This window comes from Anopheles coustani, chromosome 2 (genome assembly GCF_943734705.1).
Source record: "Anopheles coustani chromosome 2, idAnoCousDA_361_x.2, whole genome shotgun sequence".
Taxonomy (NCBI): Eukaryota; Metazoa; Arthropoda; class Insecta; order Diptera; family Culicidae; genus Anopheles; species Anopheles coustani.
In genome coordinates, this window is record NC_071289.1 from 89,758,883 (window position 1) to 89,785,560 (window position 26,678).

Here is a 26,678-nt window from a genome sequence, read left to right on the forward strand (position 1 = left end):
TATCAACACTGCTAAAAGATAAACTCTTCTTGAGGTTTCCTCACGTTCCCCTTTTTCCTATGAAATTCTATGCACAAATCTGATGCACATAATTTTCGAGCAGTTCATTTTCCTTCTCCATGATTCAAGCAATAAAATCCCGTTTCATTCGCATCAGTTTTCCCAAGTTTTTCTTGCGGGGAAAACGCTAGCAACACGTGCGCGACTGCGCGGAAAACCAAATGAACAAAAACATTGCTACGAATCTAAAATTATTCAATGGCATCTAAACCGTTGTGAGATGTTGCCCAAACTGCACTTTGGTCTCTACTTTTGTGTTGTTGTGAGTAGAAGTGTCTTTTTTCGAAGTAAATTAAATAACTTTCAAAGCGATAATGTGGTTTGAAAACATTAGATGAATTTGTCATAAAATGTGATCAAACAAATCTTCATCAACAGCTGCAGTGTTTAAATTTAATTTGTGGAAAGTTTCAGAATCGACACTTCAGTGTGATGAACACTGTGAAACGAGCGCATGAACGCTGAACTGCGCTGAATAGCGCTGAACCGCTGAACGCTTTCGTTTCGCCTTCGTTTTTGCCGACGCCCGGCTTCGGCTCCCTTAGTTGTCACAGACGTTCGGACGGTGGCGGACGTGTGTTGTTTCGATTTTGATCGCGGGCGCGTGTGACTTGCTAGCGACGAGTTGACCGACCAGCTCTACGTGGTGTTCTGCTTCCATGTGTGCATTGTTTTCCTTTTCGTTTTATTTTTCCACCTTTTCGTTGCATTTTTGTTGCGGAAGCAATTTGTTCTCCACGCATTCGATTGCTGTCCGGTGAGTTTGCCCGTCGTTTTTTTTTGCCGCACGCAAGCAAACCAGCGGTAATTAAACAGGTCCAAACATGAACGCGTGTGGGTGAATGTACGTCCATTGTTCCGCGAATCCGTGCTTTACGACGAAACTGTTTGGTGCGTCGAATGTTTGTTGAATATGAGAATAGAAAAGATGTTGCTGTGAGAATAGAAAAGATGTTCTAATGCTGGATGGAATTGGTGTAGAAAATGCACAGCGGTGCAAAAGCAAAAGCGAGCATCTTTACCACCCGCGTCTGTGCATTTATGCTTGTGTGTGTGTGTGAGTGTGGAAGTGAATGCAGCTCGTCAAAAAGTGACCGTGCACGAACGAAAAGTTTTGACACGGGAGTTGCACTTTTCACAGCATCCAGTTACTTCCATTTTGTCCTGTGACTGTGCGTGTGCCATTAAAATTGTACATCGCTGTCATCTGTACTTGCAGTGCACTTACTTCCCCTCTTCTTGCGATGCACTTTTTCGGATGGGATGCTGGACGTCGTGAAGCGAGTGCACATAAGAAGCGTGCGAAGGCGCACATTCTATGCATTGATAAAAGTGCACCGCTGTTCCCGAAACTTGTCGACGCTGTTCCTGCTGCATTCACTTCCGTCCATTGTATGTCGACGATGATAACAAATCTGATGATGCGGGGAATTACAAGCCCGACGTGGCGAATACTTCCTGTCAAGACCGAAACGATGTGCGTCGGGTAACGAAACAACAGTGTTTGCAACATTTGTGTAGAAACAAAGAACGTCTTTACGGGTAATTTAGGCCGAAAACACACCAAATCGCAAAGGAGGCTATTGTTATGGAGGCTGGAATGTTTATGTCAGCACACTTTTCGCATTCTACCACGTTGGCATGGTGACAATACAATGCATCCAATTTGGACTAACTAAAGTATGAAATAAGTTTCATAATTTCATACGACTTTACACTACATCACTGTATCAATTTATGCGGATTATATAAAATACGTTTCATATGTTGGTCAGTGGCAGCGAAAGATTATAATGTCGTGGCAAATGGTTTTTCTAGGAACCCGTCTAATGTTAGCCATCGATCGAAGTAGCCGATCAATTTTTAGCAAGACACAGCAAAAGTAGCCTCTTACTGGTTTTCACGTTGTATGCGTGCTTGCGGTTGTGATCACCACTTCACAGCACACTTCAACGCGACACCATGAAAAAGAGATACACAAAAAAACTAGTTTTCTTGTGTCTTTCCCGTTCCCAACGGAGATCGTTGAATTATGCGTTGGAAGAAAAAAACATCCCATGTTTCATGTTGGTTTTTTTTCGCTGCCCGTAACATAGCACGCGCGCGTGTGTGTGTGTGCGATGAATCTACTTGGTGAAGGCGCTGAAGGGTGAAAGAAATAGAACTACAGCAAGCCGGCTTCGAACGCGATGTGGTTTGTTTATGTTTGTGTTGCTTTCTCGCTCGTGCCCACGCGCGCACGACGCCATCGGTACGTGCTCACATACACAGCGCACCGGCGCTATGTTGCACACATACAGTTGAAAGCAGCTGCTGGGAGGTGAAATTGTTTCTTTATGAAACAATATAACTTCATCGGCTTTACGTTCCTAAATAATATTTTGTTTGTACAATGCTATTGCTTCGTAATGTGAAAACGACAAATACTGGTAATCTATTTTTATTCATTAATTTAACAAACTTATCGTTCACGAAACATTAGGAAACATTTAAAAAGGTTTGTTTTCATGAATAATCAACCTCCTCTTTGGAACACATTTGAATTATCCGGGTAAACATCTAGGCCACACTATTCCACTTTAAAGTCCGGATATTACCGACCGAGATTGCGAAATAATTATGATGAGTTTACGCATTAATGTTCTCATTAAACGAGCAAGAGGAAAAACCGTGCAGTTTAACAAAAAAGAATCATTTATTCACCCGGCACAAAAATAGAACAAAACGGTGCCTCGTTGCAAACGGGCAAAAAGCAATGAGCGCCATTTTATGGTTGGCGTTGGTTCACAGATGTTGAAATTGTCCCGTCTCAATTTTTAACCAGCAAACCGAACCAGCGAACGTGGAAGTTAACGGGTTGGAAGGGAAGACCACCAGGAAAGGTGAAGCCTAGGGTTTTTGACTGGGGGTTTGAACATATTCCCTTCGCCACATACGCGACACGCGGTGTATCTTTCCCTCGACTCGATGCTGGCAATGTTTGATGCTTCGGCAACGACGAGGAAGAGTGGGCAAACCTGTCTCAACTTGGGTTGTCCGTGTTTGTGTGCACGCGTATGCTGGATGACTCAAACCCGTCCAAGAGCGAAAAGGCCAGAAGAATCATACGACCATCGAAACATCTTTTCCACCTCCGGCCCCGGGTGAGGAACGGTGTTCCGACGGCAAATGAAGCAATCGGAATTGGAAATGGGAATTCAGCGAGTGCGGGAATGGAGATAGCCCGTTCGCGTAATATGCTAAAAATCGCCTAAAGAACAACGCAACCGTTGGAAAAGGAAACAAATGGAAACACGAAAAACCAGTACTTGCCCCACGGGGAGAGACACACACACGCTGGGCGATGAACCGACCGACCGGATCGATGGCAAGGAAAGCATGAGAAACGAACGAACAGAAAAGACAGCGAGGGTAGGAGTAGGAGAAAAAGGTTGAATCTGGTAAGACGAGCGAAGAAACAAAAGAAATCAAAATGAGTTTGTAAGCCAAAGAGAAGAAAGAACGCGGACCCGTGGCGCGAAGATGAAAACGAAATAACTTAATTCCGTCCAGCAAAGAGGCTCACGCGAATGAGACGAAGGAGAAGAATGACGGAAACGGCCAAGACAAGACGGGTCGAAAGGTGTCGAGGTTGGCTCGCAGGAACAGATGAATAAGTGCCTAATAGGAGATAACAAGGACATCTGCGTGAATATTAGGATAAAACGTGATAAGATAAATGTATCTTATGGGATTCAAGAGGAAGGCAACATTATTAACCTTCCGCGGCGTGTGTTGGTCATTCGCACAGAAGACGTATAATTTTTGTTAAAAACTTACTCTAATATCACATTGTTTTGTTCTCGCTTGTATGCTTTGCAAGAGAACTGAATGAAAAAAAGAAACTTTCATTTCTTGTCCGAAGCGAGCCGCATGTTCTTTCCAACAATAGACCCACTTCACATGGTTTAAAAGATGCCGCCGACGGAACCACGCCGTAATAAATCTTAATTATGTTTACGATGACACTCTCGTGCTTTGGCAGTGTGCCCGGAGTTTGTGCGCCAGCAGGCCACTTCCTTTAACGTGCCGACGGTTTGTTTTTCTTTATTTCACAAAAAGAACGCCGCGGGAACAACATTTCTTATTGAAACACAATGTATGCTGCCACCATTGCATAGAGAAAAAAACGCATGCCGGCTGCATGTGGACAAATCAAATCCACAGGAAAATGTTGACCAAACGGACGCCAACCAGCTGCTGCCCACTGGCCCGCCGAATGTCCTTGAGTTGGTCCTTGCGTCGTCTGTGGTCAGCTTTCCCGCCTGGTGCCGATGGAAAACATCAAAGTACCGACCCCTTTAAGCCGGACCGCTTTGTAATTGCTTTTAATGCTTGGTAAAAAAGATGGTCGTTTGTGATTTGTTTCATTGCAATGGAATTTTAAGTTCAACGTTTTACGTATACATGTCTGGCAAGTGTCCTTTAAAAACGAGCAAATTGTTTTAATTGAGGTAAACTTTAAAAGTTCCACAGCTTTGAGTGGCAAGCGCGGGATGAAGTAACAAATGGGTGATAATTAACGAAAAAAAAAACACCCCAAACACAAGACAAAGGCACCCATTCTTTCGGGACCATCCTCGTTCTCAAAGGCGGGCGCTCTTGTTTGATGACCGCCTGATCCTTTTTGCCATCCCGTTGATTGGCAGTCGTGTCCTCGGGTCGCTTTTGCAAAACCCCAACGAGGAGACAAGATGGAGGAAAGAAAGCCCTCGCCGTCGGGTTGTCCTCGCAGGAGTTCTTGTGGTTTTTTTTGGTTCTCATTTCCTGTAGCTTGTTCCTTCTCCATTATTCGGAACCCTAAGCCGCCTTGTCGCCGAAGGATCTAAATAACTGAACCACGCCGAAGGGATGTGTTTCGTCTCTTCTCTAGTGTCTAGTTGCCAAATACCATTTCCGTCCCATTTTTTAACTGTATCTATTGCAGGCCCGGTCCTGTGCGGGGTAATGTGTTTATGTGGAGTGAAAGTATCGCCTAGGTCCTTCGTCGGAACTGTCCTTACAGCTATCCAGACGACTTATCAGTGGACGGTTTTGATGCCACTTGTTTGCTCCTGTACCCCACTGTGCCATCTGTTTTCCAACCCCTGCAAGCTCCAAAGGAACTGCGGAACAATATCGAGTGAGGATCGAGGTGGACAGGCTACGTGCTAATTAAGTCCTTTTGAGATACTTCTTCTCTTTTCCATTCCGGTCATGTTGTCCTGTCTTGGACCATGTTTTAATTATCGTCCACAGAGTAGCGAGTTGTTCGGAGAATCGTGGCGCTACGGTTTGTTTGAGATGTCCCTGTCCCTGTTTGAGGTACCTGAACTAAATGGTTGGAAAAAAATTAATGCACAGGGACATCGACCGCACAGGTTGTGAGTGGAATTTAAGCGGGTATTTGAAAATGTTTCGCAATTCGACACATTTTAAACCTCCCTCCTGTTGTGAGTGGTTGTTTGTGTGCCCAGGATCGGGGTGGTGGTGCAAAGGGATGCAAACAAACGTTGTAAATGGTTCGCTTGCGGGACGGTCTCAACCGTCTGGAGACGAATAAATTGGGAAGATGTTTTCCCTACAACAATACGAACCCTTGAAGCAACGGAGATGATTATAGATCTTTCCTTGCCTGCTTCACAAACAAAAAAAAAAAAGAACTCCTGAACAGTTGAAGGACCTCCCGGCATGTTGTTGACGCAAGAAACTCATTTTCTTGGACGTTTTACTCGCGGTTGACGAAAACAGCAGATTCGACGCGATTTCGTCTACATCAAAGCCGTTTCGGGATGAAACTTTAATTAAAAACCCCCCCAAACGAAGTGGTATCATGGGGCCACGCTTTTGGCAAAGAGTTCCAGTGACATACCGCACTGGTAAAGTGTTTTCTTTTCGAGAATGATGCTCGCAGGGTTCGCTCGTAAAGCAATGTGGTGTCAATCACCAGCGGGACATTAAAGTGGGATGTGGCGCACCCTTAAGAGCACACAGTTGAAAGCAGACGTTTACTGGATGGCATTGACTATTCCTGACTGACTGAGACATTTACGCTTCTATGCTCCTGGTTGAGTCGTAGATTGGAAACACAACGAATGGCACTGCTAGGTGTTTCGCGTGAGAGAAAAATGAATTGATTATGATTTATTTTCCTCTCCAAACATGTCCTGCACTTAGTTGTACTCATTTCCTCATTAAAATGGTCATTCAACTGTTATTTATTTAATGTCTTAAATGACTAATGACAGGCTTTGAAAGATGTGTAGCTTCAACGATCGCGAATTAGAGAAGAATTTGCCTTACCTGATTTCTTACCAGCATCTGGTATATATTTTAACTGATAAAACATTCTCTATAAGTAGTATAAATGTAACAGGTTACTTTTCAATTCTCCGAAAAAATAACGATTTAAACGATATGCTTTTAGGCTGTCTGTATCTGACATTTAAAAGATCTATGTTCACCTGATCGCGAAGGATTCTCCTCCGCTTTTACGAACAATTACTAGCTTACGGTTATTATAGTAGCGCTTCAATCAATCAACTCTTCAGGACGGAATCACATGAGGTTCGTTAGGTTGCGTGACGAAGCTCCTATATGAAGCCCCCCGATATGACATGTCCCGGGTGGTTGCCACGGGGAATTTTGTCGCTCGCCTAGGATGAACCGGTTTTTGGCACATGCCAGCACAAACCGGCAGAAGAAAATCGCTCGAGAAAAACCACCATTTCAGGTCCCACCCAACTCGCCTCTCTCGCCTTCGTCCCAAAAACCGCAGCGATGTGTGCCACAACCATTTTTCCTCGTCGGCGTATTTCGAGCGCGCGGCTCTGCTCCTGTGGCTTTTGCGGGGCGCATTCCTCGCCGAAGGTTCCAAATTTGGGGCTCGTGCACAGCCAGCCAGCCAGCCAGTGACGGCGAAATATCGATCGATATTCGGTTTGGAAATTCCATCCGTTCTGGCAATGGCGGTGGTGGTTCGAAGAACTTCCGAACGGTATTTATTCCTCGGCGTGCGAATGAATTTCCGTTCCAGTTCGGTTTTCGGAGGGGTTTTGGGGGGTGGTGCGGCAAGGAGGTTGGCGTGGAAACACTAAAAGCAGAGTGCGTGGGTCGATACACCACCGGTGTTGTGTTGGCGGGCTGCAAACCTGTTTCTAAGGGAGAAGGTACCCGTTTTGGGCTGGCTAAAAGGTTTTTCCATCCCTTTGACCGTATGCTTCTATCGGTCCAATAAAACCGATAGCATTCGATTGGAAGCCAGAAGTTGGTTTTCTTGGGGGGGTACAAACAACAGCACGATCGATAGGACATGATTGAAACGTAAAGTAGGGTCCAAGATGTCCAGGAAAATGTTCTGTTCAATGTCAAATCTTTAAGCTAAGCTGAAAAGAGTCCAATTTTTTCAGAACTTAAAGTTGGAAACTGATCCGTGCTGGTTTTTGAATTTATTTAAACTTTGCACAGCTTACAGCTCGTGCTGTTCTGGTTGAAAATCGAACTGGTAATCTATCAAACAGGAATGGTATCAGCTCAGAGTATCAGATATCGGTGGGATTTTACCACCATTCGCGCAATTTCTACACCCCACCCCCAAAGCCGTTCGCACTGGAGACAAAATTGAACCTTGGAAGGTTTCGAACCCCGGGACCAACCGAGTGTTCGATCGAGAAACGTGTACCTTTCTCCAATCCACAACACACTATTTCCACGAACGCAAACCGGTTTGCCGTCTCCGACTGTCCGTGAATGGAATGCATCGAGACATCCTAATGGAGAAACACAGGCGCGCTTGCCAGTTGAGCGGTTTTGACTTGGTTGGGACTTTTGAACTTCCCAACTCCCAAGACAATCGGCCAACGAGATCCGCGTAGTTCAAGCACCATGCCTTGGTACCTCTCTTCATGCTTCTGTAATAGTCAGCAAGACGGCGAGGCTTCCAGCGAGCTGTTTGGTTGGGTCTGAGACGCCGAATGTCGGGAATGCTGTGCTCCCGCTACTACCGTCCGTTGGATTAGAGCAGATTGGTTCTCGTGGTTTGTGTCTGCATCTTGGAAGGCACACTCGGGCTTCTTTGCGTACAGTAGTCGAACAGATTGCCGTAATAGGTGCTGCTGGGACTAGCGTATGTCGCTGTTTTCTGGGGAAGGACTATACCAATACATTAGTCCCCGAAGGTTTCTCTAGCCCTCCCTCCAAAGTGAAACGGGGGAAAACAATCGATATGTAAACGATTTGGCAAGAATTGGTACCATGTTGGAACGTCTCGGACCATTGCGGAGGGATTTGACTTCAATTTGATCTCTTTAAATCCACATTCCTTGAGACGATCGTTTCAATTCAGCAACATATTGGACTTTTTTCAGAACTAGATGCTATTTTGTCTCTTGTTACTTTCTTCTGATACTGAACTGGTTGTTGAAAAGGCTCAAATGTCTCATTCCCAGCGAACTTCGCAGAGGTTACTCATCCTAAATAAAAAGATCCCAAGAAACCCCTTCATTCGTCCGAGGCTTGCGGCGTTAATTATTTCAACCAGACGGTCAGATTAATTATCCACAGTTCTGCACTTGCATTCGTTCTCCATTAGCACTCTTTCCATTGAGTTTAATTGCATCAAGAAAGAAGATTTACTACTGTATCTTGTTTTTTTCTTTTTTGCGTTCGTCATAATAAATTAACTTTGCGATGTGCCACTTTGTTGTTGGCATTCTGAATGCATTTGAATTTCCTTTGCTGGTGACTGAATGAGCTACTTGCCATTTTGTCGGGACGTTTTCAAAGATCTTGCTACCTTCAAAGAAGGTATCTAGAGAAATATTAAAAGCGGAAATATACACCACGGTTGTTGCAAACTGTTTTGCTCCTCCAGGAACAAGTTTTTGATTTCATTTGCCTGCAGTGTGTTACCATGACTCCATTTTCAGGGAGCAAAACCAATCAAATGTTCGTCTTCGGCAATAACAAACAAAAAAAAAATATGAAAAAAGCTAACAACGACCCTAAGGGTTTACTCTGGCAGCTTTTCCTGGCATCATCTGTGGAGGAGCTTTGAAAATTGTAAATAGAACTTTTCATTACGATCCGCAGTAGGAATATAAATAACTTCGTTCCCTCGCAATGAAATGAATTCATCAAAACGCCTTTCGAAAGGGTTTGATTATTTTCTGCGGATCCACCGTTCTTGCAGACATAAAGTGCCTTCACCGTCAATTGCAATAACGTCCAATTCTGGAGATGAGCTCATTTCAAGGATGGGCACGTTCTAACGGTTTCCTGGTATTAAATGGGATTGCATCTATTCCTAAGATCCGAGGCAATCGTTCGGAGAGGCACCAACTACACGATCCTTCATATCATTATGATCTCACAATCTAGCACGGAAGTAAAATGGGACGAATTGTTTGCTTCTCTCCGAACGGGATCATCTACAATTTAGACGTACTGCACTTGAAAACAAATCAATCGAGAGTATGTATACTCCTCCGTTTCATCTTATTGGATTGTGCTCCAATATCTTTGATCGGTAATAAACTTTTTGGAATGTGTTCAATCCAAAGAGCCTACCTTTTGGTAATGAAAGAGCGTACTGAAAGGACTGCTGTGTCATATAATCCGACGTCTAAGACCAAGAATTTAATATTGTATTAAGGTTTATAATTAGTTTAGGTGTTTTTGTAACGATTACTTTGGTGTGTTTTTACGGCCTAAATGATGGATAATACTTGCAATCTCCTCAATTTTAACGTGTGTATTTAATCTATCTGTTCAACCAGCAATCGCACGCCTTAAGGAAAAAAAAAGTGTGTGCAGAAAGTTTCAATCGATCGATGCAAATATATGAATAAATGAATCTGATACCACCAATCCCCGAATCCGGCCATATTTGTCGCCGAAAGTGATATGCTTGTGCGTGCGTGTGGTAATTTCCGCCGTGGCTGAATAATGATTCCCGTGTGCTAATGAGGCCAGCGTGTGTGTGTGTATGAGTGTGTGTTTCGTTTGGTTTTTTTTTTTGATAATAAATAGTTATACAAACGTGCGCAACGTGTGATTGAAAATATTAATAAAAAGTAAATAGAGCAAAAGAATCGAATTAAAAATCCGCACCGCTGCTGTTTTTTTTTTCGAGCAGCTTCCGGTTGTCGTGAGGGCGTTTTTTTTTGTTTGTTTTGGCTTGGGAAGGAGAGAAAAGGAAGAAAAAGGGTTAAAAAATTCCTCCTCCCACCGGTATATATTGACCAACAACGCGGGAATCGGTGGCCACTTCCGATTGTTGCTACTTCCGTGCATTCGAATACGTTTCCGGAAAGTGTCGAGTTTGTTCGTGGAAGAGAGAAGAAAAAAAAACCGATTTATAGCAAAATAAAGGCCGCATGGCTGCACCCGGAGCAGTTGAATCGAAGAGGTTCGGAGGCAGCAGCATCATGGCGTTATTTGGTGCTCCGTCCAGCGGCGCGTTGTTGGCCATCATGCTGATGGGCCTGCTGCAACTCCACGGTTGCTCCGGCGATTATGAAAACACGTGGAATTTCTACTACGAGCAGCCATGCTGCGGGAGCGGTCAATCCAACGGAGGAGTCGGATTCAATGGGCAGCACCACATTCGTCATCACAAAGGTAAGGCAGCTAAGAATATGTCGCGCAAAGAACCTAAATATTCTTCGATTTTACAAATTCTCAAAAGACGAAGAGCTAATGGATATTTTGGCAGACGAAATTAATTCGATGATCGTAAATTTCTTTCCAAGTGGACTGGTTGGGTAAATTTATCGCTCCACCAGTTGTCGATCGGCCCGGATTGGATCGGTTCTAAAAGCTGGCGGTGGATATAAAATTTCTTATACTTTTAATTAGTGCGACAACATGTGTCTCATCAGCTTTCTTTCTTCGCAGTTCCTTAAACGAAAAACCCGCTCCCGATCGTGACCATAAAATAACTTTCCACTTCTTTTCGGTTCGTGTAAGTGGTAGTGGATTTCTGACGTAATATCGTTCCGTGTACGGCGGATTTGGTCTTCCTTTTTTCTTTTTTGTTCTGGGGTTTTCTCGCTCGAGGGTTGAATGATATCATAAATTGACCAAAAATGTTCCCTTGATTCGTTCGCATTCGAATTGCAGCGCTTGTTGCTTGTTCGGAAGCTTTGGTTGAGGTACTTCCCCTCGCTGGAGGGAGGAAGTGAAGTTTTCTAATGGTGATATCCGAGTTGGAAAAACCTTCTACACGTTCGTTCTACGCGCGAGTGATGAAACCAAACCCTGGCCCGGGAAAAATGGGAAACAGCTTTGCACGCCATCTTCCGCATTCGGTCGTTCGTGACGTACAGTTTTTTTTCCAGATTGGTTGTAAAATTAAAATTTACAACCGGTCGTAAAATGTTGACTCGCCCAGCTCCTCATTATCATCCATGGGTTCTCTCGGGCAATCGATCGATGGTTGGTGCGATTTGGTTTATATGTTTTTATATTTTCACTGGCCTTAAATGGTTCAATGATGATCGTCAAATTTTAGGAACCACGGGGAAGATTAATAATTTAGCAAGTTAGCTTATCTCTATTTTTAAGCGGAAAACGACCACGAAGGACGGTAAAAGAGTCGTTTGAAATGTTATGTTCCTTGCTGGAAAAAGCAAAAAGATGATTGCCTAGCATTATTAAGTAGTATCACGCAGTAGTATAATTCATGAATCGAAGAGGTGAGGAATTTGCGGGACCACCGTGTGCTGCAACTTTGTAGACAACTTACTCTCGTCAATACACCCCGTGAGGCTATATAAGAGGAGTGCTTGAAAATCGGTATGATTTGGTAACGTTTTCTAACATTTCTCATCTCACCAACCACGGCAATATTGCCTTTTCCACAACGTGCTGCTGCGAAGTCAATCAAATTTCAATTTCGAATCAATTTATGATACCACAGACCGCATATGCTGCAGATGGCGGTACGTTAGAGCTTAAGCGAGGAGATTTCTGAGATTCAGCAGAAGCGTTTCCATCTGTCACCGAATGCCACAATCAATGCTTGAAACGATTTATACTATAAAAAAAAAAACGTCCAAGGTCAATCGAAACGGGTTTTCCATGGCTTACGACATTATTTCTTGAAACTTAGGATAGTTTCAATGACCCTTCTTTGATGCAAGACAACATGTTTCATTGAAGAATGGAATGGTTCATCATTTAATCGTTGGTACAAAATAAGAGTGAATCAGCATCAGTTTATAGAATCAAATCAATACGTCTTGGTCTTCATCGGCGATGGAAGATTATTTTACAGAATTTAAACCGACCGATGACATCGCTTCGAATCGCAGCGATGTTTGCTCTTAACGGTTGGTTCTTCTGCAAATATAGGAAACGATTTGTTCAAACATGTGCGCCTTGTTTGTCCCTCGTCCTAAGGAAGGGCAAATGTCGTTGAAATGGTGGTGGTGGTGGTTGTGGATTGAGGATTAGCAATTCTATTTCTAACCCCCTTTTGAAACGCCTCCTAGTCGAGGGGGTTGGTGGTGATAATTTCACTCGCAATATTATCGCATGTTCTGAGTCATATGTCTATGAATTAGTACCCTTCTTCTAATCCTGTTGGATTGGAAACGGAAAAACGAACGAAATGAAAGAAAAAAAAACCTCCAGCACACACACTCCCTCGACGGTCGTAAAATATTGTCATTAGAACTTTTCTTTTTCGCATAGTTTTCGCACCATCCCCGTATGGAGATAACGGGTGTGCGAAGGGACCTGGGAGGAGGAAAAAGTTATTTTGGACATTATTTCCCAGCGGAGGGCGACACACCGGTAAAGCCATGTTTATTGAACTCTAAATTTATCCCTTTGTGGACAGTACGTGCACGGCACGTTTCGCACTTTTTCCCTCACCACACCAAGGGCACGTGCCACACAGGACAGATTGAATCGAAGTTTTCCTTTACTCTGGGAGAGAGTTTTCCCGTTCCATTTCAGTTTTCCAGTAAGCTGTTTGATTCGAATTGGAAAAAAAAGTTCGATCTTTTTTTCGGGGAGGGCGAGTGAATTCTTTTCTTCGGGAATATTCCATTTAACTAAATGGTTTCTCGTTTTTATCAAAAAAGATTGCTTGCCTGTGCTTCTGTTGATGTCCAGTGCCCTTCTGTATTGATATATGTAGAATAAAAAAAAATGAGCACTTCAAGGGGAAGTGAATTACAATTATATAAAAATGGTAAATATCAATTGTCCGTTAGGGGAGAGAAGAAAACTGGGTATGATTTTGATTTCCAGCTTCGTCTAACGACTGTTTAGTTGACACTGATAAATGCATCTGAAAATAATACACATGGTCCTGTACATCGTAATCAATGCTGCACAATGGAGGGAAGAATTGGAAAAATGGCAGGGATTATCAGAAGCCTTGAACTCATGTGATACTTAATGAAGATTTTAGGACTCTACGTGATACACGATTGAGATAGAATTGGTTGCTTTTAAAAGTGCAAAAGATAATTTTTAGTTTTGGGTTTTCTTCGTTCTCAACCGTATGTTTTCAAATAGTTTTTTTTTTTAAATACCTTACCAGTTTTAAACTAGCAAGGTTATATTTACTTTCGTCAGCCCCACATTCAGGACAACATTTGTTAGTTTTGTTTCTACGACTTCATGACCCGCGTTAAACATAAACTGTGTAGACGGCTGTAAATTAATTAACTTTACACGATAAAAGCGAAACGCAAACGTGCCATAAATTTATCCAATGAGACGGAGTCGAAAAAGAGCCGGCTGGCCACTCAGTTTCCCAAGTTGTTGTAAATGAAACGATCTTGGTGCGTGTCAAACTCCACCGAATGCCATGAAGTACAGAAACCCGAGTGGAGGAAAAAAATGAAAAATAGACTTTGTTCTAATTCTCTTCGCGGGTGCGCGGGCACTTTACTTTATTTCGTGTGATTTATTTTGCTTCTTAATGTTGAGCTACAAACGTTTTTTAACCCTTTTTTGTGGCGGGTTTGGAGTGAGTGGGTGGTTGGTACTTCGGGGTCATGGGATCACCGTGGATAATGTCGGCACGAATTTCGAAAAACTACGGCCCCCGGTTTGTCGTAGCGGGTGGGAAAACGACTTCTTCCTGGGGTTATCGAACAAAACACACACACCCAACGACTCGTTCGCGCACGCAACAACCCGTTGGAGGAGCGAACTGAGGCCTAACACTTTATGTTCAATACATTTATTGCACTATGCTTCCGAGGCGTTGCATTTAGGATTCAGCGCGGATTTAGCGGCAACGTTGGGGTGATTCTCAGGGATCAAACTTCTCCTAGGCTTGGGTTCACGTTGGTGGAGGTGTAATCCGTCTAAAAGGTCACCAGCCGCAGCCGCGGGAAGGCGTAAAGCGGGCATTCCTTCACCAGCCACCAGGTTCGAGCTTTCTTTAGTCCCTCGTTGACTCTAATGAAGGAGATTTCTCCCCCATTTCCACCGTCGTCAAAACGCCGTCGGAAATCCTTACGGAAGGAATCCATTCCGACGCCGAAGGTGCTGGCAAAAGATGATGGAAAGGACGACGGGCAAATCCCTTTATGATATGCGTGTGACATGAAATAAAAGTGCGAAAAGCGTGCGACGAACTGCCTCTTCAACAACGCATTCGTTCGTTGCCATCGGACTCGCTTTCGTCGGTCGGTGGGTAGAAAAGAAAGAAAAAACCCGGAGTAGAATCATATTAAGACGGATTTGTGTTTTATGTGATTTCATCTTTCGCTCCGGCCGCCGGAGCGAAGCGGAGTCTTTCTCCTCCTTTGGATTTTTTTCTGCTCCCTTGCATACTCGTCTTGCTTTTGACACCTTAAGTTGCCCGGGGGAAAACCGAAATCACAACCCCTAAGCAGAACGGGTGGCGCAAGGGGTGGCGTCGGGATTGAAATTGGCAGAACCCATTACCGGAGAGGTGAAGCGTGCGCGCGAAATTACCATTTTGATTTGATTACTTTATTTCTGGTACCTTAGGTAGGTTGGGTGGGTAGGTGAACATACCATCGGCGCTTTTTACTCGTTTCTTGCTTTTACTGCCGGAAAATGGACGTACGTAAAGTGACGCGATGTGTTGTACAAAGGTGGTTCATCTTTTCGCGTTTTAGTTTCATCGAACTATTAACCTTTAGTAAAGGTTCGCACGAATGTGGATGTTTCTGGCTCTTTTTGCTTAGGAAAAGAAATTCCGTTTTACGTAAACGAACGACTCCTACAATACTTGACTAACATTTCCCGAATATATCATGATTTTTTCTCATTGTCTCCCACCGTTGTATTTTCAATTTCGAGTGTGAATATTTTAAATTGTGCTTGAATGTTTTTTTTTTCGTATTAACAACCATATACAACGATAATATTTTAGCAGGAGGTGTTGGTTCAAAGGAAACAAGGCATTCACCAAACATTCACACACATACACTCACATCCTAACGAATAACAAAACCACATCACGTGGCAAATACTCATGCCCGGCATCTTAAAAATGCTTTCAACGCCCAAACGAAAGGAGCAGGTAATGGAAATTTATTAACCTCGGGGAAAGTTCGATGGGAAAACCGCGACGACAGGAGCACACAAAAAAAAAAAAAGTAGGAACGTAAACCTCTGCCGTGTTCGGTGCGAGGTTCGTTCGGTTCTGTTGTGCCGTCGGCATGTTGCCAGAGTGTTGCCGAATGAGCATAAACATTGAGTGGAGGGAAAATGGAACCGTGCGTTTTTTCTTATGCTTTTTTTCCCCGATACACTTTCCACACGTTGTGCGTTCCACGGGCCAAATTTGTGTTCCATGCTCGCTAAGCTACCAACTAGCCGGGGCCGCGCATGTATAGTGTGTGTGGTGTTTTTGCGCCGGTTCGCTCGTGCCAATGCCAATAAATTTTAATAACAAGAAATGATTTTATTAAAATAAATGTAAATTTAGACATAAATATTGCCGCACTCCGTTGGTCCCTCTTGGTGTTTCAGGGAAGGGGGGGGGAAGTACCACCTTCCGGGCGTTGAAGTAAAGATGGCGCTGTTCTGGTTTCGTGGGCGTGTAAAAGGCTCCAGTGTAAAAACTCGTGAAATGAAAGCCGGCGGCACGCGAGAAGTATTTTCTTTTTGCAAAGCTCTTCCATTTTTTTTCCTGAACCGGTTTGTTTACGATTATTTTCCGAAATGCAATCGAGATCAGCTCATGAGAAATTTAGAAATTTCTGTTTTCTTGCGCTACCGAGAGAGAGAGAGAGAGAGAGATATTTATCTGAACCTCTCGACAGCCTTCTCCAACATGTTCTTGTTTGTGCAGCGCAATGTGTTGTTTTGCGTGAAATGACAAAAATGTGCATTGGAAATCAAAATGAATGTTCATGTTTTTGCATCGTTTGTATTCAAAGATGTTGTTTTTTCGTACTGTGGTTTTTAATTTTGCAATTCTTATTATTGGTATGAGTTATGTTGTTTTAGAGTGGCTTAATGGCTTGTATTTCAAGGTGACATGTTCACTAAGACAACTTTTTTTAGTTTTATAAAATTGTTTGCCATATTATTTGTATTATTATTAGTATTATTATTATTACTACTATTGTTATTATTTTTATTTTTATTTTATTTTATTATTATTATTATTATTATTATTATTATTATTATTATTATTATTATATTTTCCTTCAGGGTTATCCCTTCGATTATGTTTGATTTCCCAAAAATAATTTTATTTGCACCACCTTACAGGGGGTCATGTTTGTTGTTGGTTGGAATCAACATAAAAAAGGAGAATGTTCTTGCACCTGTCATGGGTGTGGTCGTCAATCATATTTTAGTGTCCGTCGCCCGCCCCTTTCCATGACAAACAACCCTATAAGACGTTCCTTTCCAAGTGAATTAGCACAGAAAGAGTGTGCTCTTGCTCGCTTCGCTGTTTGATCTTTTCGCATACTAACGTCGTGCCCTTGCGTGAATGTTTATCCATAATTTGTGCCGCTTGCAAGACAGGCGGCATCCCAAGCAAACGGCATTGGTAAGAAGAGCGGAAGAGCGAGTGAGAAAGGTCCGTGTATTTCTCAGACAACTTCTACGAACTCGTGCAAAAGGTTCAGACAGAGTCGCGACCATCGGTGTCGCATTTTGGGTGTTCGTTGCTCGGTATTTCGTGGTTTCTGTTCTCGCCCTCGAAATACCCCCCGCCCCGGTCGCGGTCGTAATGAAGTCATCAGGAATGGATATGCTTGGCTAACTTTTCGGCGGCGTTCAGGAATGATGGTTCTGCGTCTTCCTCCGTCCGCGTCACCCGTTTGTTGTCGCCGTATGCCTCTCCGGACGTTGGGACTTGCGTTTTTGCTACGGTTTCACATCTTAATTTAGTGTTTTCGTAATGCTGTTCGCGTAGAATTGGGTTTCGGGGTAGATAGACCTGCCCGTCATCTAGCCCGGCTGACCTGAGCGAAGCGGAAGATATATTTGTCCGTTTTTGTTGTCGTGGCTACAAAGGGTTTCCCGCCAAGAGGAATGGTGAGCGGCAAACAGCGACGCTCCCGGGGTATTCTTGACGGTGACGTGTGGAGAAAATCCAGAAAATCCACAGCCCTTTTCGCGTTCCGTATATCATCCGGGGCGGACGAAAACACTTGAAACCCGGGGGGGAGGGGGGGCCTTGGGACGAAATTGGACATTGAGTGACTGGACTAACTCTTTGCCGGGACCGCAACCAGGTAGGCAGCGCTAGAATCGATGCGGTTTTTTGGTGGAACGTAAGCCCCAGCACGCCAGACGACGGGCCTTCCGAGACGTGAGAAAGCTTCGTCCGACTGTAAACTCCTGAAGTCCTCTTTTGCGCCTCCCTTCTTTACTGCTCGGTAAACCACAACCTGGGCGAAGAACAAATGAACATGTTCCTCTCCAAGTCCAATTTCGAGTTTGGGGCAACTCGCAAGCTTGTCTTCAAAACGACTTGAGCGTCAAATAACATCCCAGAACATAAACCCACCGAAGGATGCCGCGAGTAAAGTATAGGTTTCGCCATTGGCTTTTCGGTCCGTCAAATGGTGAACCGTATTAATTAGTGTCTTGTTTTTCAGCGGTGTGGCGCTTGTTTGTATGACGCGGCGGAAGACTTGTTTCTGGTTTCATGAGTTCTGTGGAGTTTGTGAGGCTACCAGCAATGATTCTCCGAAGGCCCTCCAAGAATGTTCGTGATAAAATGTTTTGTGGGCAGATTTTAACGAAAGCTCGTAAATTCCGCTTTGCAACGAAAAGTCAAATAGTTAAACTTTCTGATGTTTTATTTATGAATTTAGCAGATGTAATAAGTGGTTACCACATGGTAGTTAGTACTAAGGTTGTCTAAAATCAGTTCGTTCTAATCAGTTACACTAAACTACTGAATTCAGTATGCTATATGTTCGTCTTTACCGAGTTAGTCTATCAACCGGAACTAATAAGACATTTCATAACATAATCTTTTACTACCTGTGTAGTTATTATTATCTAGGGAACATTGGTTGCAAGTATAACGATTTAAATACTTTGCTTTCGCTGAGAGTAAGACGAAAATGAATCATGTAACTGACTGGAACTAAGCTTTAAATACTCTAAACTATCATTGTAATTTAAACCTGGTAAACCTCATAACCCTGTTGATTCATTGAATTTGTTTCTAGTGCTCGTGCGTCTGAAACACTTTTTAAATAGTAAAACGGCTTAGACGTCTCTATAAACATTATATTCAGAACGACTGTATTGGCGATGCTTGCGAAACTTTTAGGCCTCTGGAAGAAGCTTCGTCGAAGGAATCCCTCAAACACGCCCTATAACCGGGATGGAAGTTGATTTTCACTTTGTTGGTTTTTTGTTCACGCTTAGCCCTTCCTAATTGGTAAAGGAACGAACATAAAGAAGCAAATGTAATGGCTGCGTACATGGGGATTGGGGTTTGCAGGATGCCTCATGCACTTTTCTACTCGATGCACCAATAGCGTGCATCATTGACGAAGCAACGTAAGGAAGGAATTCCATACTTCTTCTTGTTGCAAGTGCACGTGTGTTGGTGTGTGTGTGTGTATGTGCTCATCAATCGGGCCATGGGGTTGCGAAACGAGCGTGCGTTCTCAGGTCCTGTGTGGATCCCTCATCGATTGTGGAGTGTTTTATTTTTAAGTGTGCGTTTCCTTTTTCTATGCTTTCGACGTTCTGTCCCTCTCTTTCCGCTTTCCGTTTCTGCAAGTGGTATGTTTTTTGCAGACGTGCAAATTTGGTGCATGTTTTTTTTTTCTCTCCCCTCCCGTTCAGGACCAACGAAAGGGAAAGGCTCGTGTAGCGTGTCACGTACACATGCTCACGTGTGCACACGCGTGTTGCATGATGCATGCAGCGTTCCGCGCCTCTCATGGGCATGCACACGAAAAGGACTCCTCGCTCCTCGAAAGAAGGGTACGCTATGAAGGCATTTGTCCCTGTGTGTGCACACACCCCCTTTTTTCCGTCGAGACGATGCAGTTTTCCATTTTCATTGGCAAACCAAGTACGCATCACCCGATCGTCGGGTGTCAGGCTGCTGGTGGTAAGGAAGGGCGGAGTGGCAAGCATTGTTTTCGTGCCTCTTTGTGTGCAGTGTGCGTTGTAGGCATGTGGTGTAATGTTTCCTTAACCATGCGGGCCTGGCTTATGTCGTGTGCTTGGTGTTGGTGAGGCAGTAATGGCCGACAAGTACCACCACCGGGAAGCAGGATCACTAGAGGTCCCCAAGACTGTCAAGTGCTCGCCAAGTGCGCCCGAGAAGTAGACTGTGCTGTGTGTGCAGCATACTTGTGTTCCGGGTGTGTATTTTTTAACATGGCCTCCTCTTAATGAATCCCGCTTTCGACGACGACGATGAATGGATATATGTTGCATGTATTTATATCTTTATTCGTGTGTGTGTATAGGTCCAGGAGAGGATACGAATAAATGACACTTGCAAGGATTCTTCGCACCTCCGCCTAAGCGTTTTTGTTTCTATAGTTCAATGCCTGGTAGTGGATGAATGGAAAGCCCTTAGAGAAATGGCGTCAGACTGGGAAAAAAGTATATTAAGTACAAAAGGAAGCTCTAACGATTATTAGAGTAAATTTTCGGTAAATAAAGAAAGAGATTCGGTGAAAAGCTATCTTTAAATATGGAAAGTAAGGAACGAATTTACATCTGGTTGGACGGTTGTTGAACTGTTGCATTCTTTGGAAACAGCCTTCTCGTGTACGCTATTCAATTTTCTTTTCTAGTCCATGTTCCACAAGCAATTTTATCCTCACTTGCACAAAGCTTTAGAGTACTTGATAGATTGTACTTTCACGCCTTCTTTCACGAATGGCTCTCACGAGACCATCTCGTCACCCGGTTACCACCATCGCAGACATTACAATGCCACGATTTGCATTCAAGCCTCCCCTAAGCATAGTCCCACGATCGTACCGCTGAAGACCCCGCACACATGGAAACAATGGTGACAGGTGTTTGCATGTTTGTACCATCCGCCTTCCAGACGTTCTAGGGATCGTCCTCACCATCCATCCCTTGATGCATTCATGCAGTATGGTGCATGTGTGTTTGTGTGCGTGCCTAGGGAGCTTAAGTGCAAAATTATGCTCCGCCCGGTTTGATTTTGCGGAAGCACTTCGAAATGCATCTCTATTCTTTCTTCCTTCCTTCCTCCGTTTGCGACAAAAACCTTATTCGCTGGTATAAAGAAACAATTGGATACTCGCTTTGTATAGTTTGGGTCAGCCATCATGGTCTCCATTATACAGGGATTTTCAGATGATATCATAACAGTAGCAGTGTTTATCCCAACTGCAGCACATGATATTCCAATAGTGTCAGTTGATTTTATAAAGCGATCATGTTTATTATAACTTTGTCAGTTGAAATCAGAATCGTCCGTAGCTACTGTTGTGACATCATCTGAAAAACCCTGTAAATTCTAGTGCAGGTTCTCGGATATCTGTTAATTTGTAACCTTTTCAATAAACAATACAAATCAGAATCAACTCAATACGGGTTTGGAACATGGTCACATGAAACAATTCAAAAGTTTGTTTAAAGCTACGGAAAGGTAAACCAATATTACTCTTTAGCTATTCCCTCTTTAATCCTGGCCAACGAGGGTTGGAATCGTCCTACTCAATTCAAACGGAAGACTGGTGGCGAGTAAATTACGACGAAAACCGCCGTTCGACAGTCAATCAGTCAGTTCGCCATTCAGTCAGAGAGCAGTTGCTTCTGGTTGAAGTCGTCAGTACGCACGGGTCGAACGTCGGGTCAGAGTCTCCTGCCCGGGACGGTGATGCAATATGCATCCCGCCGACAATGACGACAGCAACGGCGGAGTGCAGCTGTGAGTGCAATGCATCCGTTCGGGGACGCGCATCAATTGCACTGATGTGCCAATTAATTTTGATTGATTTATGCATTCCCATCCGATCGCGATGTACTCGGCGTGCGGCGTTGTGACACGACGTCCCAGGCAGAAATACCGCTTGCCAGTGGCTAGAAGTGCACTTCAGGCTGTTCTTTTTCCATCCAGCGATGTCACTTTGTCGCTCGGTGTCGGCCGGAATATCCAGCTCTGTTGACGGGAATACATTTTTCAATAACTCCACGCAAAGTGCCCCTCGAGTTGGTGGCTCGTTTAACTGACGAGTCTATGTCCGCCGTCCGCACTACTTATCGTCACGCACGTCTCCTGGCACGCATTGGCAGCCTTCACAGTACTCTCTCCGCCATCAGTTTGCCGTGGATGACGTCTGCGAACTTGCATGAGCTGATTAATTGTAAGTTAATTGGTAGGAATTGTCCAGTGTCCAGCGTCCAATCGGTGAAATGCAACCATCCTCACTAGAGACTCCTTAATGGAGTCGTTCTTGGGCGGAAAGTTTCATTGCTTCGACCTACAAATTTAACCCACGCATCCCAAACGGTGAAAGTTTATATTCCGTTCGATGAAGGTTAAGTATCACGCGGAAGAATGAGTCATCGGGGTTTAAGACCAGGCGTGAGTCACGCAACTTTCCTTCGTCACTTGTTTTTCGCCTGGATTAAAGGACTCACGAACGGCGGAGTTCTCAACCGCTTGTAACGTTTGACAGCGGTCAAATGTCTTCACTGGGTCGAAAACGAGGGCAAGCAACTCCAGCTCGTTCTTCATCTACTATTCTGGGCTACTTTTTTTTTAGTCTAATGGTAATTTGTTTTCGAAATCGAAAATCGAACTGGATCGATCGGCTACTTCGGGTGCGAGCGGTAATGACGCGGGATTCTTTCACCTTGGAGAACGTGTCGTATGCCCGCCTGTGGGTGCCAACGAGGACGGCACTAAAATTGATTATATTTTATTCACCATCACGTGACTGGCTTCATTCTTCCTTCCTGCACGCGCTTCGTTTGTAGTCCAGCCCCGATTGTCGGTGCCAGAGAAAGGAGAAAAGAATGTTTGAACGAAAGATGAAACAGTGTGGAAGATAGGTTTTTTTGTGTGAGGTTAGGTAAACTTATTATGAATAAAAAATATCATAATTCGACAAAACATTATCCTAAACACTCGCGAAGGGTTGTTTTGGTGCGTAATAGTATTTTTCGATGCCTAAGTGGATATTGAAAAAAGCTAAGTGGACATTGAAACAGTCGTGGCGTTTGGCTATCGTATCGCATCGTGGCACACTCCATGAAAATGTCTACAAGCACAAGCGTCGCCAGCATGTTTGATCAGTTGGAAAATGGTTTTTGTTGCCTCGCATGAATGAGTTGGGGTGAATTTAATGATCGGTGAAAATTATTTCCTCTACACGAGAAAAAGAGACAGTTCTAATTGTATGTTGTTATGGTATTGTATTTGATATATTCTTAACATCTTCCCTGGACTTCGAGGGATCTGGAGGAATCGTTTTACCTTCGTAAAAACCTGTTTCTACGTTCTCCCAACTTTTCTGAGCTACAGGAGCGGTTTTATTCTATCAAAATCCTGTGGCTACATTCGCTCGCAACCACCTTGTGTTGATCCTGTAGATCGATTTCCGGTTTCGGTACTAATTGAAACTTATGTTTCCGCCTGGCAAAACCCGTATCCGGTAGCAGCTGTGGAACCAGCGGTGGATGCAATTTCTGTGGCCAAACGCGGCGACGTTCTGTGTACAATCTAGTTGAAAATTAATTTGCCAGCCAGCGAACGGCGGCCTCCGGGGTCAAAGTCACCGTCACACGACCGCGCTCGCGTCCTTCTAAAGGTGCACCCAAAGAGGATCGACATCCCTAAACTCTCTTGCTTCAACGCACGTCCAACTCCAACTCCCACCGCCATTGTTTGTAGTTGCGATTCCTATGATATCAACAACTGGGAAACGAACGGACTGTGAATCTCATTTGGCATACGGAGTGTACTACCTGATTGTAGGCCAAACGCGGAATCCTTGCCCCAGTGTGGTTGCGTTCGAACTGTTTCTCTAACTGATTTCCGGCGTGGCTTTGACCCTTTTCGGTTCACCTCATCAACATGTAGATCTGTTTCATTTTTTTTTTTTACCGAAAGAATCAATATGCCCGCTTCCATCTCTTGGGTACACTCTCCAATTTGCATCCAATTTGCTGATACAAAATCCAGCGAACCTTTAACCTGGCATGTCTACTGCAGTCCTTCTTTGTGTGATGGAGTTTTGGGGGTTGCAGAGCTCGCTACCGTTGCCGTTTCGGGAGGCTTTTACGTAGTACTGCGTCCTTCCTAACGATTGCACGAGTTGGAAATTAATTTCAGTGCAATTAAAATTATTTTCGAGGAATATTTCACCACCCTTGGCGGTGTTCAATGTTCAACTGCTGAAGTCCTCTCGCCATGTCTGCTGTGGCGTTGCGTGAGCCTGAAAGGCCATACCGGTTGCCAGATGATGATTCTTCCCCGATTCAATGGCGCTTCAGATGTGACGGTCGGCACTAATTGCTGACACCACCATCCTCTTCCCCATGGGCCAGAGGACGAATGTTTTGCAAATTATGATTATTGGAGAATTCGTTGAACTCAGCGAATGCGTTGGGTGGCCTCAAAATTCCGCTGTTGATTCCATCCGTGCGCCACATGTGATCCGACGACAGTTGGTGAAAGTGCGAACAGGCACTCGATCCAGAAATCATTCACTAACTTTTTCATTCCCTTGCTACCGACCAGAAGTCGTTAGGCCAGAAATGTTGTCTGGTTTTTGGTAGACCACCGGGGGTTTAGGCGACTCGACCGTTTTGCAGTTGGTCAATTGGATCAGCTAAAGTATACTATTTTGTTGCGCCGGTGAGTGATTGGATATCGTTTAGCTTTGTAATTGCTCGCGTTCCGTGCCTACCGAATGGGTTTAATGAGATTTATCAGTTTTTCGGCGGAAAGGGAAGGTCATTTTGTAAATTACAAACAGCCGTTAGCAATTGCTTCGTACCACAAACATGGTACTCCTTCTGATAGCGAGAGAGTAAAACCGATGTCAAAAATAAATAAATGATTTGGTGTTCTCATTTTGAATTGACAATTACTTAACACTACAATACATTGCTTTGGAATGTTGCCCAAATGTTTTTTAGCGGTCTTTTTGACTGCTCTTTTTAAAGTGTGCTCTAACTTCATTTTCGAGCAGCGAAGATATAGTGTGTTTAAAAGAGTCGTCGAAAACATCGATAAAGAGCATTATATTGGTGGTTCTCGGTAGTGATTGAATTTTTTATATGGATGTAACTTTAGATAGAAAAAGGCTTATTTTTTTAAAAACATACAGCCGGTTTTGAAATATTAAAATTGAAAAATCAAATGAATCGCTGTTTATATTGTATTGTTTAAGATATATACTCGACAATATATATTCGCTAAGCCAAAACATAAAATTAATATGTCTAATTACTTTTCTTTTATTCGTTTTTTCCAGGTACGTAAATTGTGACTCTACTTTGTCAATTCCTGGCAGTATGCAACTCATTTTAAACTTCGTATGTTATGAATAACCCCATGCAAATATGAATGTGTAAGTATTCGAACCTTTTGGTTCTTCAATCTTAATTTAAGCAGCGATGAACATTTTGTCTTATTTAGATAAAAATGTCGTTGATTCCACTTTCGTTTTTTTCCCAACAATATAAAAGTAAGAAACCTATTTTCTTGAATCCAGAATATACAAACAAAATTATTTCCAGCAAGTACGGCTGGCAAGCAAACCTGTCTGGTGCATCTTTATTGAACAAAAAAGTATACTTCCTTCACAAGTTTCCGCGTTATAGCATTCGCACCTGGGGCTTCTGAGGCGAAGTGTAAAAAATAATGTACTGTCAGTTGATTATTTGTCTTTTGCTCACCTCACCACTGCCAGCTTTTCCCTTCCCGACTCGGCTACGTAACGGTCGGAAAATTTACTGGATTTAACCTTTCGCCTTCTGCCAGCCGGTACTGGGACGCAAACAAACATATCCCGGTGCACACGCACCGACTTGGCGTTTGCAGCGCTGCCAACGCGCGCCCGGAAGCATTTAATTTAATTAAAATAATTAGCGATAATTGGTGTAAATTGTGTTATTTTTCCTACTATTTCCTGCTGACTGCGGTGCGGCAGGGACATCTTGCCTGGCGATTGCACGGTTCTGTCTGCATTGAAGGAAATAAATTAAGGGGTTTTTCTTCCGGGAGCCGCTTTGCCTTCGTTCTCGTGGATTGGTTAAAATATCCAACGAAATCGTGAGTCGGTAACACATCTGTTGGATTGTTTTCTTTTCTTTTGCATTTCTCCTTCGGCTTGGGAGAGGAAGGATTTATGTAATCTGCTGTACGTTTTTATCGCTTATTTAGTTTGAAAACGATCGAGGAAAATCTTACCGCGCTGCCGAGCTACCCTCGATGCGAATAAAACCTTCGCCATAATGAATTACCCAGAATCGCTACTGCAAACAGACACGCTATAAGTTTTCCGCGAATTTTTTGGTGTATCTCTGTGTATGTGTGTGTGTGCTTTACGTAAATTTTCTTATGAAAATAAAAGGGTCCACCGAAAGCTAGTGTAGAACATCAAACCGCCAACTTATAATTATCGCTGTGCCTTATTCCAAACTGCTGCGCGACCGCCCGCTGGTATCTGGCGTTGGCAGAAGGGAAATAATAAGTGCCGGCCCAGGAAATGGTCTTTTCGAAGGATGGAAATGATACTTTTTTTCCCTTCCGAAACCGGAAAGGTTAAATTGCGAAAAGGATTAGCATAGGGCGAACGCTAATAATGAATAGTGTAACACCTTATGCCTTGGTCTGGGGTGGGGGGGTTCTGGGCGGGTTTGGGGGGCAAGTCTAGGTTGTCGCACGTAATGCGCTCTCGACGGCAGGATTAACGTGACCCGAAGCTGAACCCTCACACGAGAAGTTGGGTTTTGCGTTTGGGAAGGCCGATTATGACCAGCCCTGGCCAAACCTTCTTCCGCCACACACTCTCGTTCCTACTTTCCAAGAGTGAAACGTGTGGATATTTCTACTGGCATCATGGAAGCATGTAAAATTTATGAAAATGAGCCAATGTCGATGGTGCTTGGGTTGTAAATAGCACCAAAACGAGTTGACCACTAGTATACAGCTGCTTTTCGGA

The 26,678-nt window shown here is 43.7% G+C and overlaps 1 protein-coding gene across 1 annotated transcript in view; it reads left to right on the forward strand.

Moving 5' to 3' along the window:
• The first annotated feature begins 9,896 nt into the window (after positions 1 to 9,896).
• Positions 9,897 to 26,678, forward strand: part of LOC131261838 (semaphorin-2A-like) — a 171,649-nt gene continuing 154,867 nt past the window's right edge. Inside the window, exon 1 of the mRNA XM_058263679.1 lies at positions 9,897 to 10,698. Within this exon, the coding sequence (XP_058119662.1) occupies positions 10,455 to 10,698 (244 nt within the window). The 5' untranslated portion in view covers positions 9,897 to 10,454. The remainder of the gene's footprint in view (positions 10,699 to 26,678) is intronic.